Below are 16553 nucleotides of genomic sequence, written 5' to 3'. Positions count from 1 at the left end.
CAAATGAATAGATTTTAACATGGTGGTATTTACATGCAATGGAATGTTATTCAGACTTTAAAAAAAAAAAAAAAAAAGCACATTCTGCCTGAAAGTTCAACACAAACAAACTTTGAGGACATTATGCTAAGTGAAATAAACCAGTCACAGATGGACAAATAATACATGTTGCCACTTTCACATGAGGTACATGTATCTAAAATAGTCCAATCTATAGAAGCAGAAAGTTGAATGATGGTTGCCAGAGGACAGGAAAAGGGTGAAATGAGGAGGTGTCATTCAACAGATAAAATGTTCAAGTTAAGCAAGATGAGCATAGGTGGGAACTGAACAATGAGATCACTTGGACTCGGGAAGGGGAACATCACACACTGGGGCCTATCATGGGGAGGGGGGAGGGGGAACGGATCGCATTGGGAGTTATACATGATATAAATGATGAAGTGATGGGTGCTGACGAGTTGATGGGTGCAGCACACCAACATGGCACAAGTATACATATGTAATAAACCTGCACGTTATGCACATGTACCCCAGAACTTAAACTATAATAAAACAAAAACAAAAATAAAAACAAAAACAAAAAAATAAAATAAAATAAAATAAAATAATTATTGCTCTTTGTGTGTGAAAAAAAAAAAAAAAAGCAAGATGATTGAGTCCTGGAGATCTGCTATACAACACGGAGCTTATAGTGAACAATATTGTATTGTGCACTTAAAAATCTGTCGAGAGGGTAGATTTCATGTTAAGTTTTTTTTTTTTTTTTTTTACTACAATAAAAAAATTTTTAAAAAAGTTTTAACCACGCATTAGCAGGTTCATCATTTTCAAAACCTAGAGAATATGGAGCTAAATAGAAATATAAACAGGAAGCTTCCTGGAGATTTAGACTAATAATGTAGACTTTCATTAAAATATGTTTTGGATCAGTGTCTTGAAAGACAAAAGCAGCTTCAGGCACTCTCTAGGCATTTGCCAAGTACTGAGGCAAGTATTGTAGTGTATTAAATTTGACAGCTTGACATGTTGACACACGTGGCATTAGTATTGCTATACCTTCTATCACCACAAATGCTGCTTGTAGGCTTAAGTCAAGAGAACAAGGGCTCAACAATAAAGAAGGAAAAATGCCACTCACAAGGAGTAGAGTCACCTACCCTACAGCATATATCTCTTTTGCACTTCTGCCTCCTCAGATTTTCTATTAAACTATCCCTAGGCACTTATTTGACTTAAAACAAATGCATGTGGAAATCTTTGCAGGTAGTGTTTCTACCCTGTCTGGCTTACAGAGTTGACAACTCAATCATTCACAGTGATAATAATGGCCTGAATATTTTGTGACAGGTAGTACTTCTGCCTAACTGACTATACCATGCGACAGGGTCTCTGTGTCTTTCACCAGCCAAACCTAGAACCATGACACTAGACACTTCTAGTCAAAAAACAAAAATAAAGAGATACTAACTTCATATAGTCAATAAAGGTTTTTGTTTGAAAAATCAAGTACAACTGAACTCTATTTTAAAATAAAGCAAATTATTCTTGTGTTTAACAATCGTATTTACTCAGTTTATAAGACTGGTACCATCCCATTCATTGCCCTTGTACACTGCAGTGCATAAGAATCTTAGGCATTTATCAGAAAGGATTTGGAGAGAATTTGCCTGTAAAGTGCCTGCACATGTTATCTACTTAAAATAATTTCTAAGATGTTGATTTCATGATATCTCAACAATTGTTCTTAAGTGAGTGAAAATTATACCTTATGTTTACTTTTCCAATCATGTGCAATAAACTGAAGAGAATCTTTTTATTATAGATGTTGAGGAATTTTGTGTTCAATCTGAAGAGAAAGTTTAGTAGCTTGCATTTTCTGAATTTTCATAAAATATACATTTGCCATTCAGCAGAATACTTTGTATAAATTATATTTTATGAACATTGCACTAAAAATTTTTTACTAAAGAAATATTTCAACGTGTAATATTTTAAAATATCACGTATCTTTCAAGCTTGCATTTCTATCAAATGATCTGTATAGATTGTAAAACAGTCTGTCTTTCCTCTTCAGGATTATTTGTAAGAAGTGGCAGAGCATTTTATTAATTATTTCAGGTACGTAGAAGTCATTGTTCTGCCTGGCATTCGAAGTGAGATCAAATGAGGAGAGAATGAAGCATTGTCCCTGCAGCATTTCAATCTGTGTTGATTGTTTTTATTGTGTTTGTTCCTAAACCAATAACACTTGTCTTTTCTTTCTTTTTGTATCACATATTTGTATAATGCCTTATGTGTTTCCTAACCCTCTTTTGTAGACTTATTTGTATCATCTGGAGCAGATTGTGAAGCTCTTAAAGGAAATTGGCATATTTGGTATAATTGGTATACATCCTAAAATAGCTACAAAAACTGGGCCAGAAAACAAAAAGTTGGGAAACACATATTTGTAAAACGTAACAAAGGGTTAAGTTTTTTTATGATGTACATCAATTTGAAATTGTTCTTTGGCTTGAAAAATGCAAATTGAAGTGGTCTGTGTTCTTCCAAGCAGAAAAGTCAAGAGACAGGGCACAATTCACCATATTTCAATTTTCCTGCTTCAACAATTAGCCATTCACAGAGAGACACCTTCCTTTAGAGTGGGACCAGAGTAACCATAGAGTAGAATAAAACTTTGAAGCCACCTAGGATTAACAGGAAATACATACACGTACATACATATACACATATATATACACACACATACACATACATACATATATACACACATATACACACATACATATATATATATACACACACATACATATACTTTCAGAGACTTGGGGTTGTTTTATCTACACTACAACTTAGCTATGTTATGTGTGGTAATGGTGTCTATTGTACTAAGTCTTAACTTTGATCTTCACATTTAAAGTTATCTGTCTACTTTCTTTGCCATATCCAAAATTATCTTCCAGTCTTTCCAAAACTTGATAGTCCAATCTGACCAGTAATCTCACTAGTTATTACACAGGAAACCATAACTCTGGATATTCCCAATCTCCATGCTTTTTTCACATCTTTCCATCTTCATAAAATAGCCTCCTTAATCCTTCCGTAATCTAAACTACAATGCTTTCTTCAAGACCTATGTAAGCCTTACTTCTTTGATAAATTCAGCTTACAATGATCTGCACATTCTGTCCATTTCCAAATGCTTAGGAAGCTGTACCTAATATTTGCATGTTCCGCTGAATCTTTCTTTGGTTTGCTCTGATATACCTTATCTCTTCAGTGATTTTGTTGTTGCTGTTTCTTTTGTTTTTGTTTTTGAAATGGAGTCTTGCTCTGTCACCCAGGCTGGAGTGCAGTGGCGCAATCTCAGCTCACTGCAACCTCTGCCTCCCAGGTTCTAGCAGTCCTCCCATCCCAGCCTCCCAAGTAGCTGGGATTATAGGCGCATGTCACCACACCCAGTTAACTTTTTTGTATTTTTAGTAGCGATGGGGTTTCACCATGTTGGTCAGGCTGGTCTTGAACTCCTGGCCTCAACTGATCCTCCCACCTTGACCTCCCAAAGTGCTGGGATTACAGGTGTGAACCACAATGCCCAGTCTTCTTCAGTGAGTTAACAAACTTTTGATACATTCCAGAAATTTGGACAAAGATAGGCACGGATTAGCAGATTGACATATTCAAATCCATTCATTTATTGGTTCTTTCACCTATTTACTCAACAAAAGTCATGTGCCACACTGGATGTTGGATGCCAGAAATGCTAAGATTAGAAAAAGAAAATCTGGCTCATAAAAAAGTTCAAAATTTATAGGGAAAAGAAAAATGTGCCATTCTAACTGGTATATTAAACTAGTACAGCATAATGTACTAAAAAGAAGAGGTGATGGGGGCAAGAGAGAGTCACTTTTAGAGTGATCAGGAGAGTATTCTACAAGAAAGTGAATTTTATTCACTCATTCCTTCAATAAACATTTAATATTTGACTGTGATATGCCAGGTGCTGTTACACTTTGGGGATGTTGAGATGAAAGGTCGCAAGCTACAGTATTTACACAGCTCACACTCAACAGGGGAAGACACTGAGTAAATCCACAAATTACAGCAGAGTCTAGAAAGCAACGTTACCTTAACAGGATTATGATAGATGCCATGTTTTTACTGCTATTGGTTTGGATTAGTAAGGACAGCATTCATGCCACCATTTCACCATGAGTGCCTCAACTTTAATAAGAGTGAGCAAGTAACGTAAATGGCAGTGCCTGGATTTGGCTTGCCCCAAGCTTGCTTAACAGAAGTACAACAATTTTCCTGATTCATTGATCACTTTTTTTAAAAAAATACACTTTAATTAACATACCTAAATATTAGCATGCATTGGCCATTACTTATCTAGCTTAAATTCCAATGCTTAATTCCAAAAAGAGAAGATAATCCAAATATCTAGTTAAATAAATACCTCATTACATTTTTATTGTTATTGGTTCATAATTACTGTTTATTTTATCCCTAGTTTGAATGGCTTTCATGGAATTAGTTGAACTGTAATACCCAGTGTTTGGAGTTTTGGGGTGTGTGTGTTGTTTTGTTTTTTTCCTCTTAACAGCTATAACTTGCTTTGGATTTTAAACAGCTTCTCTTAAAACTGCTTATAGGCAACTTCTTCTAGTCTCATTGTTGCTCCCTCTAGAGAAAGAGCAAGGCTACTTCTCTCAATTCCAATTACATCAGTAAGCATGGATTGAATGGCCACCAAGAGCTTTAAAGACACAAAAGTGAGTAAATCACAGTCCATTTCTTCAATGAGTTTATAATATATAACGGAGTTGTAAGAAGTTTCAAAAAAGAGACAATTGACTGGTCAAAGAAAATTATCATTATGTGCCCAAATAGGCTTCCAAATTATCTATGTGCTAAAAATGATGCTTCATTAAGTAACCCATTTTCTCTGGTTCCAGCAGCTCAGCCAGAGGGGGAAATATAGTTCTTTGATTGCAGTGTGTTGTTCTTAGCCCACATAAGATCCAAACAAATATTTTTCTCCACTAAGGAAGAAGTCTTTTCTTTGTCATCAAACAAACTTCCTTTAGCTTCCTTCTTCCATCAGGCGTTTATATGCCATATCCAGGTTTATTTATCAATCAACTACAAATATCACCTGCTTTATCACAAAACGCCTCTTTCCCAGTCTCCCTCTTACAGGAGCTGCACCACTGTTTAGAACACACAGCAATTTACACATTTATACACTTTACAGAGACTAGAGAAGGATTTATAGATAAAGGGTTTATAGATACATATACAACTCCACATATTATATATATAAATTCCCATATACCAGAGAAAGAAACAGGGTTTCAGAAATCTCAGTTATCAGAAGAAATAAAAGGAACAAATTATTCTGACTAATTTTAAATAAAGACAATGCAGGCTGGGCTTACTGGCTCACGCCTATAATCCCAGCACTTTGGGATGCCGAGGCAGGTGGACTGCTTGAGGCCAGGAGTTTGAGATCAGCCTGGCCAACATGCTGAAACCCTGTCTCTACTAAAAACACAAAAATTAGCCGGTGTGGTGGTGCGCACCTGTCATCCAAGCTACTCAGGAGGCTGAAGTAGGAGAATTGCTTGAACTTGGGAGGCGGAGGTTGCCGTGAGCTGAGATTGCACCACTGCACTCCAGCCTGGGTGACAGAGTGAGACTCTGTCTCAAAAATAAATAAATAAATAAATAAATAAATAAATAATAAATAAATAACAATGCAAGACTATTATGTTTTTGAACTAAAAAAATTTTTATACAAGACTTATTTATTTCTTACACTCCCACACTATTTAATGGACTAATAGGGTTGTTTTCAATTTTTGATAACCCTGTAAAATAGATTTACCCTTAGCATTCTCATAAATTTACCATAAAATGTATTCGAAAATGAACATTTACCATATTTTCTCTTGGAAAATGTTTTCAGTGTAAGTCTGAAAATTCTGTATTTCTACTTAAGAGATTGGTAAACAAGATGCAGTACTGACTATACTTCTTTCCCCGAGAGACTATGTCTTTTTTTAAAGAACATACCCAGATGCTGTCCTCTCGGCGATATTGTTTCCAGTTCCAGCCACTATCACTGAACATCAGGAGGTAGCTGGTCACCCAGTTGGAGCTACCATATCCCCCTTGAGTGGCCACAGCGGTGACCTCCATTCTCTCTCCAAGGTCAATCTGCAACCACTGGTATTTGTTAGACACAAGTGGAGACCAGCCACCAGCTCCTTTTATCAAAAATAGAAACAGGAGAAAATTGAGAAAGGAGAGTTAGTTAAAAATCTATGTTAGTACAGTCGAAATGCCAGTAAGACTGTATTCCTCTATGGAACTTAAATTTTCAAAATATGAAATGTCTTCTACTTGTAAAAAAATACAGAGTTAAGAATTTAGTATAATTGTATGATGTCTATGTTAATTAATTGTGTTCATTTCTAGGTTTTATAGCCTCCTAAAACTGGGAGAACTAGGGTCTTGCTGAATAATTAAAATGTTTAACTTGATAGGTGAACATTCCTGCCAACACTGGGAACTAGCAAGTCTACTGCACACATGCATGACTGGGTGCATGCTCTCCTACCCCTTTGCCCAGGAGTGGATGTAAGGAAGTAACTTCAAGCTATGAAGGAACTAAAGCTATGATGGAACTAAAAATCTACTTTTGATCATGTTTAGACTTAGAGAAGGAAGTACATTGTTAAGTCTGGGAAAACAAAAGTCAAGAAATAGTTCCTGCCCTCAAAATATTTACAGTCTTTTGGGAGGGACAGATGTTGAAAACCATATTTGAAACACACATTAATGATGGGGCGTGTGCAGGAGAAAATAACATAATAAAGATGTTCTATCCAGTGGTGGGCTGGAGCTCATTCCCAAGTCTGTGAGAGATAATCATTAAATTTTCAATTTTGCAAGCTAGTTATCAAACATAACCATCTTTGCAATTGGCCATGATGAGAGTATTTAAACCACGGAAATTGCAAACTCTGTAAATAAGCACCTGCCCCCACCCCAGTCAGTTTACCAATACACCACTGATTCTATCCTGTATGGGAGGAGGGTGGTGGGTAAGAGGATGGGAGAAAAGAGAACCAAGGAAATCATAGAGGAAGCTGTGCTTGATCACTTAGAAGTAAAGAATACAAGTTGTGATGTATGTTCAAGGAAGTAATGTGTGGAGCATAATTTATTGTGTTATATTTTATCCAACACACACCAAAATACTGTAGATGTGACTCCTTTATATCTTGTTAAGATGCTTCATTCTTCCAGTTTAATATAATAATTTGGGGAATTCTTTTGAGATTTAACATTGCTGGTAATACAAGTAACATACAATCATTGTAAAAGTTACGAAATAGGGTTTGACCCATTCTCGGATCCATATTTATCTAACATTTAATATTTTAAATGCCACATCAATTACATAGCACTCCAAATAAGAATGTTAGCACATTTTCTTCCCCCATTCTTTTGCTGCTCACCTTGAGGCTCTGATAATAAGGTCTGGAATTTTAGATACAGGTTACCATTAATTTACATAGTTTTAATTCAAGCATTATTCTTGGCATACATGATCCATTTTATGAAACCTTGAGTACAAGACCTAATTCAAAGAAATGCTCAATAAATGTTTGCTCTTATGGTACGGCGTATGCCATTGTAGGACCTGAAGGCACATGCCAGTGTTGACAACTGCTTTGTAAGACTTCAAGATTATTTTGATGGTGGAACACAGCATAATGACACTCTGACAGATGAAGGGCAGAACTCTGCTACTTACAACTACAAACAAGAAAAGACGTCAGGCAGGACCACACAGGGGGATGCACCAGGGGACAGGATAAGAGCAAACTGGAGCTGTAGGAGGCAGCTTCTGTATGACAAGCAGGGTAGGGCTAGCTAGCTAGGCTTGGTGGGCTTCCTGTAAATTGGCTAATTTCAACAATTTATCTAGGAGGCACTAGGGCACTAGTTGTCTGGTACCTGTCCCAGTAATGATGCTTAGTGACCCCAAAGGGTGAGAACCTAACAAAGGAGGTGGTTAGAGTATGGACATAATCAGCTGCTAAGAAAGGAAAGTGCCCAGTCCTAGCCAGGGTCAAAACTGGGTCAAAGCAGCATTTTAAAAAATTATATGACAACAAACTGCACATGTACCCCTTAATCTAAAATAAATACGTTGAAATTCTTTTTAAACATTATATTATAAGAAGGTCCTCTCTTGACGGCATCACACTAATGACTGTTTGCATTCAGGTATAATCCCTGTTTCTTACTATACTGTCTTTAGAATTAGATACATCATCAAATTTCCATCTTTCTTAAAGTTAATCATTATTCAAAAGTGTATTCCACTCCATGTGTCAAAAGCACAATGTTCTTTCTCTTTTGTGGATCCAGAAATTTTTTACATACTTGATTTTTGTTTATGTGTTCTGACTTTTAGTTTCCTCTGTATTTGTTCTTAAAGAACCTGTGATTTTGGGTGCAGTTTCATTGTACACCAATATTATCTACCTTTATGCTTATAAATACAATATTCTCATCTTTTTTTTTTATTATAAGTTCTAGGGTACATGTGCACAACATGCAGGTTACATATGTATCCATGTGCCATGTTGGTGTGCTGTACCCATTAACTCGTCATTTACATGAGGTATATCTCCTAATGCTATCCCTCCCCACTGTCCCTTCCCCACAATAGGCCCTGGTGTGTGATGTTCCCCTTCCTGTGTCCAAGTATTCTCATTGTTCAATTTCCACCTATGAGTAAGAACATGCGGTGTTTGGTTTTCTGTTCTTGCGAAAGTTTGCTGAGAATTATTCTCACCTTTTAAGCAAGAGTGCTTGTTGCATAGACATGGTCCCTGGGTGTCTCGGGGTCATTTGTTTAGCACGGCCCTGGTGTCCACGAAGCGCACTTCCTACCCTTGCAGATTGTTGTTTATACGGAATGTGTTCTTGAATGATCTGAAGTACACTACCACAAATAGCTCAGGGAGTTCTTGAACTCGGTGGGAGCTGCTCCTGAGGCATTATTTTAAAATATGAATCAATGCTTCCTCCATCCTTCATTTTTCAGGACGTGACAAAACACCATCCATCCTCCTCTACTTATTCTAATACTGAATTACTTCCCATTTGCTGAGCAAGGGAGTCCTTTTTGTCAGGCACTTTGTGAAGGCCTTGTTAATTAATTCTCAGTGCAATCTACATAGTAGACGGTGCATCAGATACCAAGAGTCTGAACACTTTGCCCTCACCCGTGGAGCAGGCAAGAGGCACCATGCCCCTAACTAGGACACAACAGTGCCTCTCATAGTGTCAGGATGCAAAGGTGGGAATCAGTGGTTCCCAGTGGTGTAGAAAAGACTTGCTGATGCTGATGAAGATCAGGGAACCTCAGGAGTAAGCTACCAAGCAGTAGGGTTAACTTCGCTTCCTGTAGTTAACAAGGGACCATGTCTTTGAAGTATAGGCACGTGATGGACACGGCATATGGATGCATATTTCCCTCCACTGTCCTACCTAATTTTATTCTTTCCCTCCAGGCCCTGTCAAAACTTTACAAATTGAAAGTCATCTAGGGTCTGGTGCTAATCAAGCATCTTTAATTCTCCTACTGCTGCAACTGCACATCTCTCTGTATTTTTTTTTTTTTTTTGTCATTTTTGTTTGTTTACAAGGAAAAGTTAAGAAAGGATGAATGAAGTGCCCCTAGAATGCCACCATCTCAGCCTGGAAATTTCACATTTGGAATCGCATCTGTATCAGCTGATACCTCTGAGAAAATACTGATTAGTTTGCTTCTTGTCCTTTCTAGTTAACTGTAATGGTTTAAAGCCAGAATTAAGAATATGTTTTCCTAAAGTCCAAAATTTCATAGTATTTCTCTTGCATTTCCATGCCTCTACAGGCCAGTATTTAAAAAAGCGAATGCATGACAGAAACACAGCAAGGAAAAAAGAATCAGTGTGATTCTAGTAAGTTAAAATCGGATCATCAATTCTCATCAGGAGAAAGAAGAACCTCTCACTGACCGCTCCCTCTTCCCAGCGCTGCTCATAGTTACAGCTGCACCAGCCAACTTGAAACATTCACAGTTAATTGACCTTGAACATTTCCATTTCTTACCTGTGGTGAAAAGGTACTACTGGTATGCAAATTAAGCTATATCATTAACGAGGTACACTGATAAAGTAATGGAAATTCAGATGCTTCTAGGCTATACCAAGTAATTTCAACCAGATAAGTTGGCCACAGGGAATCCAAATATCCCTACTGGGTTTTAAGCTGTGCAGCTCTGCAGACGCACATGGCATTAGTGTGTGATAGAGTGTTAGGCTTGTTCTAATTTTAAGACAAATGCTAAATAGTAAAATGGAAGACATAAGCTAGACAGATAGATAGACCGATAAATTGATTATTCTTTGCAGACTTCTTTTTTTTTGCCAGGCTATGATGACAGCTAGTGACATGAAATGCAAACGTAACTGCAGCTGAGGTTAGACCATCAGCCATAAGACCACCGCCAAACCGCATAGCCCTCAGAAACACACTATTGTCATATTTACTTTTTTAATGGAGAAAGTGATGACTAACTCCAGCAAATTATAAACTCTGTATTACTAAAAAATAAAATGTACTTATTTATTTTGTTTATTAACAAAACCTTTTAGCTGCTGGTTAAGTGTTATTTGAGCTCATGATTTTAGTATGCCAATATATTCAATATCATAAGAAACCAATTCTTATGAAACTAAAGACCATCTTTTCTCAACCCCGTCTCTTCCATGGTTAATGATAATTTACCCACAAAACAAAAACAAGAGTCTTGCCCCCACCATTTCATATTTGTCCCCATACTGCAGGTTTCCTTTCCCTGTTCCACCATCCTCTTTCTCCTGCCTTAATCTTGTTACTGAGATTTGGCATAATAAAGCGTCATAAATCTATTCAAATGGAAAAATGTCTTAACTCTTCATATTACACCCTAAAAACTCACATTTAAAAATAAAAGTTCTCCCCATTCACAAGACTCTTAAATGCTGTAGTATTGCTACGAGAATTACATTTTAAAAGCACATTAAGTGCCTGTTGATTTCTCCCACATTCAACCAACATCAGAGTATGTGGCAGTTAGTGTTTTTTGAATTATAAAAATTATTACTGCTATTAGCTCCAAAGAGAGTTATGATCACGGCAAAGTTAAGCTTTGAAAAAAAAATTAGTAACTGATTGACCACAAAACACAACATCTCTTTTATTTGTTGCCTATCACTTTTCAACATCAGATTTCTGAGGAACTTGCTTCTGTAACATGTGTTGTTCTGAATTGTAAGAAAAGCAAACTAAAAATTATCCAGTGCCTATTGTATGCTAACCACACTACTAGAAATTGCATACATTATATTAACTTAATTATTAAAATTATCTTGTGAGATGAAATATGTTTTAACATCTCTTAAAAAGAAAAAAAAACAAGAATATTTACAGAGGCTAAGTAAATTTTCCAAATACTATGCAAATATTTTAGTGCAGGTGAGAAATTACTTATTTTTAATACTATTTTAATGCGTGGGAGGATGTCACTTTACAAATCACCCCATTTTTCATTCTTTACCCCTGGAGTAATTACAACTATCTTTGCCTCATAGTAGTATATTTTATCCCAAGAATATGTTCAAATAATTTATTCAGTGTGATTTAATTATAAATTCCCTGGCTGGCTGAATTATGTTTAAGACTCATATATCCCACCTACTAAATATCACCAGTATTTAGTGCTGGTCAGGGAGACACATGTTAAAATTTCAGGGAAGTAAAAGGAAAAAGTGAAGAAAAAATACTCCTTAGTTGGAGTTTTAAAATATAGGTAAGCATCACCTTTATCCCGTAGTAATATTAAAAATGGTATGACAGACATTCGTGGTGGTCATCAGTAAAGGCGATGTGTCAACTTTATTCAAGTAGAGACTGCAGAGACAGAAGGAATTACATTTCTTCCCCGAGATTTTAAAGTGTAGAAGGACACAGATGTTCAAGGACACAAAACACAAGTGAACATAATTGAATGACGGTTCTAGCCACCATTAGGACATCTAAATTCCTAGAAAATAATTGGCTTAATTAAAATTGTCATAGGAAAGTTTCCCTCCAAGATAATTACTATTTTTCCAAATGTGATTTCATCTAGATTTCCCCAAGAGTCCAAGTGTGCCCAGATCATTTTGATCTTGACATAATATTATAATAATGTAAGAAAATGGAAAGAACGTGGTGCCAATATTTGTTTGGCTCCCTTAAATGGTGTGCAGTGTCCCCAGGCCACCATTTAGAGCCTTTTAATAGCTTTGTATTTTTACCAGTGTCATTTGTTTCAGCTGGAAGAGAACGTGACTCTACTGGTGCTGTGTATGGTGCTGTTGGCCTTATGTTTACTTCTGAATTTTGACCTTGCCTACTTTGATCACAGTGATTGTTTCAAGGATGGGCAGGTGACCTTGAGCCATGACCATGGAGCAATTGCAGGACTTTGTGATGACTACTGGAGAATAGACTCTTTTCTGCTATTAAAGCTAAGAAGATAAGATACAGGCATCAAGCTGTAGGAGCTATTGTTGTGGAAAGCCTGTCTGAGGGAGGCCAAAAGAGAGAGAAGGAGAGTTGAGAAATGAAGTGAGACCAAGTTCTGAAAACAAGATCAGGACTGCTAGGTCCTGCTGTGCCTGTAGAGTGTTTGCCTTGCTTTCTAGTTACATAAGCCATTCGTTGGGCCCCTTACTCGTGCTGATCCTTCTCACAGTCACTGCTTCAACAATTCTCTCTCTCCTGCTTCATTATTTTTATTTTCTCTTTAATGGATAATTCCCATCAGTGCACTGTTGCATCAGCATGCTCTTATTTTTCTCATTTTAAAAGAAAAAACTTCTCTTGACCCCGTTCTAATTTTTTTTTTTTTTTTTGGCTTCTTTTAATGAAATAATATAGGTCCACATCACTCTCCAATTTTTCTCACCCCATTCTTTCTGGGGTCAACTCCAATCAGATTTTCACTCTCTGCCACTCAACTGCAAGTGCTCTTGTCAAAGTCACCAAGAACTCCATGTTGCTAAATACAGTGGCCAGGCTTCAGACTTCTGTTCACATGGACAAGCTGTGGCATTTGATACTGGTGACCACTCCTGATGCCCAAAGAGACTTTGCTCACTTAGCTTCCACAAAAGCACTTTCTCTTAATTGTCTTGCTACCTAATTGTTTGCCCCTTCTCACTCTCATTGCTGGTTTCTTCTTTTATCTCACATTATTTTTTAAAGTTGATACTCTACAGGTCTCAGACCTCTGCTCTGCTTCTTTTCTGTCTTCATTCACTCCTTGGTGATCTCTCTTAGCCTGATGAATTTAAGCATTACCCACGTGTCAAAAATTCCCTCATTCATAAATCTGCCTTCACCCCTTCCCTGAACCCAAGACTGGTGTATTCCATTCTACTTGATCTCTTTAACATTTCCAAAACTGATTTTCCATTCTCCTTCTGAATCCTACTCTATTCACACTTTTTCCCAAACCAATATAATGGTAATCTTATCCTTCCAGTTTCTCAGTACACACACACACAAAAAAAATGGAGTCACGCATGACGTCTTTCCTTCTCTCATACCATACTACAAAACCACCAGAAGATGCTGTTGGTGCTACTTTATTATTAAGAATCCTGCTGTTTTTCTGCCTTCCTGGATGCTCCTTTGATTCAGGCCACATTATTCAAGCCTAGATTCTTGCAACAGTCACCTAATAAGTCTCTCTCTTTCTTCCTGTGCCCACTGAGACTCTCTTCTCTACATGACAGGTGTGAAATATTATACCTGTGCACAAAATACTGCAATATTGCAAGAACTCTCAACTCTACAGAGTGAAAAACAAAGTTCTCACTAGCCATCTGCAATGTCCTCAATGATCTACCCCTTTAAACCACCCCCATATCATCTCTACCTCTCTTTTTCTTCTTCCCAGTTCACTGCTCTCCATTTACAATGGCCTCCTTGCTGTTCTTTGAATAAACTGAACATCAGTCATTTTCCATCTCAGGAGCTTTATTAAGCTCTTGTTTCTCCAGGAACGCTCTTCTCTGAGACACTCTGGGCTAATACCTTTGCTGCCTATAAGTCTTTTGCTTGAATGTCACCCTCTCTTAGAGGCTTGTATCTCCTGACTTCCCCCATTTAAAATTCCTTCTTCTCTACAATCATACTACCATTTGTCTTCCCCTGAACCACTTTTTCATTTTGGACAGAAATCTCCATCTTTTAATATAGCATATGATTTTTATGTCATATATGTAGTGTTTATGTGTTATATTTATTAGAATATAAGCTCAATGAGATCAGGGGTCTTCACCTGTTTTATTCATTGACAGACCCCAAGTGTCTGGCACATTGCTGGATACACAGTAGGTGCTTAAAAAAGTATTTACTGCATATAAGATTGAAATAAATTTGTAGTCACACGGGTATAACATGGTCTAAATTTATACAACCTACTGAAAAAGCTGGTACTGTAACCAAACTGAAAGCACAGAATACTTTTCTTTGCTGCACGGTATTTTTTATCAAGTTTTCAAACAGAAGTTTAAGCACTCAGCTGAAATGCACACACACACACACACACACACACACACACACCCAATTGCCTCACACCTACACAGCTTAATCACTTGTAAACTATATTTCAAAGATGTATGTATTGCTTTGTTTTGGAATTTTTGATACGATGAAAAAGAGATGCTTTTTCACTTCAACTCCCCAGCAAGGTTCTTAATTAATAATACCTCACTAAATTGTCTTCTGTTTTAGTTCTTCGCTGTCAATCAATTTTCCCTCACAGCAAACTGGCAGACTGACTTTCAGTCTTACTTCTTGTATTGCCAGACTGGACATTTCTGAAATCTCTAATAATGCAAGGTTTTGAAAAGTAAATATTTGCAAGCTTTCTCTATGCAGGCATTTTGATTTGTATATTTGATTTGCAAATTTTATGACAGCCAAATTTCCCCTGGAAGGCTAGAATAAAGTTACAAATATGCCAAATTCTGTACGTTAATTTTGTTTTTACCACAGAACGTTTTATTTCATTCAAACTAGTAGTTTTGGAAAAATGATTTTTAGCACATAATGTCTAGAAATTCAGATGATAATCAGGATCTGCCCATGTTTTGCTTTCTAAGCCCATTATAATATCTTTCTAAAAGTTTTGATTTAGATCTTTTACAGGGAGGCAGGTCATTTCAGTAAATGACATCATGCATCGGAGAGAGCCTACTGGCAATATCCCAGAGATTTAAAAATCATTTTTCGCTTCTCTACCTTCTTTTTTTTTTTTTTATCTTCCCTAGCCAGACTGAGATGATAAGCTGTCATGAGCCAAATATTCTCATATCACTCCTTCTGGGTCAACAAACTGAAGTCACTCTCCTGTACCCAATAGACATCATTTCCACTTAATGGTAGAAAAGCCAGCATTACTAGGGCATAGTTTATCAAAAAGGTAAAGTGCAAAACCAATTTCAGACATTTGATTGATTAAATCATTTAATATTTCCTCAATTAGTAAATGCTAAAACACATTAATATAGCATTACGTTCTCAATTCATGAGATTTGTTTACCTCTGGGCTTAAGTATTTGTTGAATTCGGTTTTGAATACACTATCTTATTGAATTACATGATTTAGTTATTTATTTTAAACAACAGACATTTATTTTTCACAGTTCTAGCAGCTGAGAAGTCCAAGATCAAGGGGCTGGTAGATTCAGTTCCTGGTAAGGCTTGCTCCCTGGCTTGTAGACAGTTGTAATAATTCTTATTTCACAGGCAAGAAGGGACATTATTAGTGATGTATGTGATCAAGACAGCCTTAACATTGCCCTCAGCTCAACTATAGACAAGTTTCTTTCTGACTTTAAGCTCTTGACCTCCCTTTTCTTACAGCATTTACTTTATAAAACTTATGGTTGTAAATTCTGTCTCTGCCCCTTGAGGTGTAAATCTTCATCCAGCCCCTTGCCAGTTTTACAATCCAGGGATATCTTTCCCAAGGACCTGGGAGCCACCCCTTTGCAATGTAATCATCAAGAAAGATAGGACCTTCCATCTTCCAGGCTCTGTGGGAGGGTAGGAGCCTAACTTACATAAGATCCAATTAGCAAACACAGATGGCCTCATCACATTGGCCAAATCCCCTCCCTCCCCAATGTCCTCCAGTATATTTCCACTAGCTCAGCCTAGCGCTTCAACGGAATTGTTTCAATGGAATTGAGTTCAATCTCTCTCCCAATACTCTTGACCTCTGTTGCAATACTTTTGTATAAAATCTTCCTTGACCGCTTCACTCAATCCAGTGCAATTTTTCTTTGACAGGAAATCACTGTTTTAATTAAAACAATGTGTTTTTCATGATTCTGCCTAACGAATTGTATTCCCCAGTAACCTAACCATTCAACAAT

The 16553-nt window shown here is 36.9% G+C and overlaps 1 protein-coding gene across 2 annotated transcripts in view; it reads right to left on the bottom strand.

Annotated features, from left to right (window-relative positions):
- Nucleotides 1-16553, bottom strand: part of CNTNAP4 (contactin associated protein family member 4) — a 278461-nt gene that overhangs the window by 196995 nt on the left and 64913 nt on the right. For both annotated transcript variants that reach the window (XM_033219075.1, XM_033219076.1), the window contains exon 3: nt 6082-6275. In XM_033219075.1, the coding sequence (XP_033074966.1) occupies nt 6082-6275 (194 nt within the window). The remainder of the gene's footprint in view (nt 1-6081; nt 6276-16553) is intronic.

Source organism: Trachypithecus francoisi, unplaced genomic scaffold (assembly GCF_009764315.1).
Source record: "Trachypithecus francoisi isolate TF-2019V2 unplaced genomic scaffold, Tfra_2.0 Lachesis_group10, whole genome shotgun sequence".
NCBI lineage: Eukaryota > Metazoa > Chordata > Mammalia > Primates > Cercopithecidae > Trachypithecus > Trachypithecus francoisi.
The sequence above is the reverse complement of the archived record's forward strand: the minus strand, read 5'-3'. Positions and strand labels throughout refer to the sequence as shown.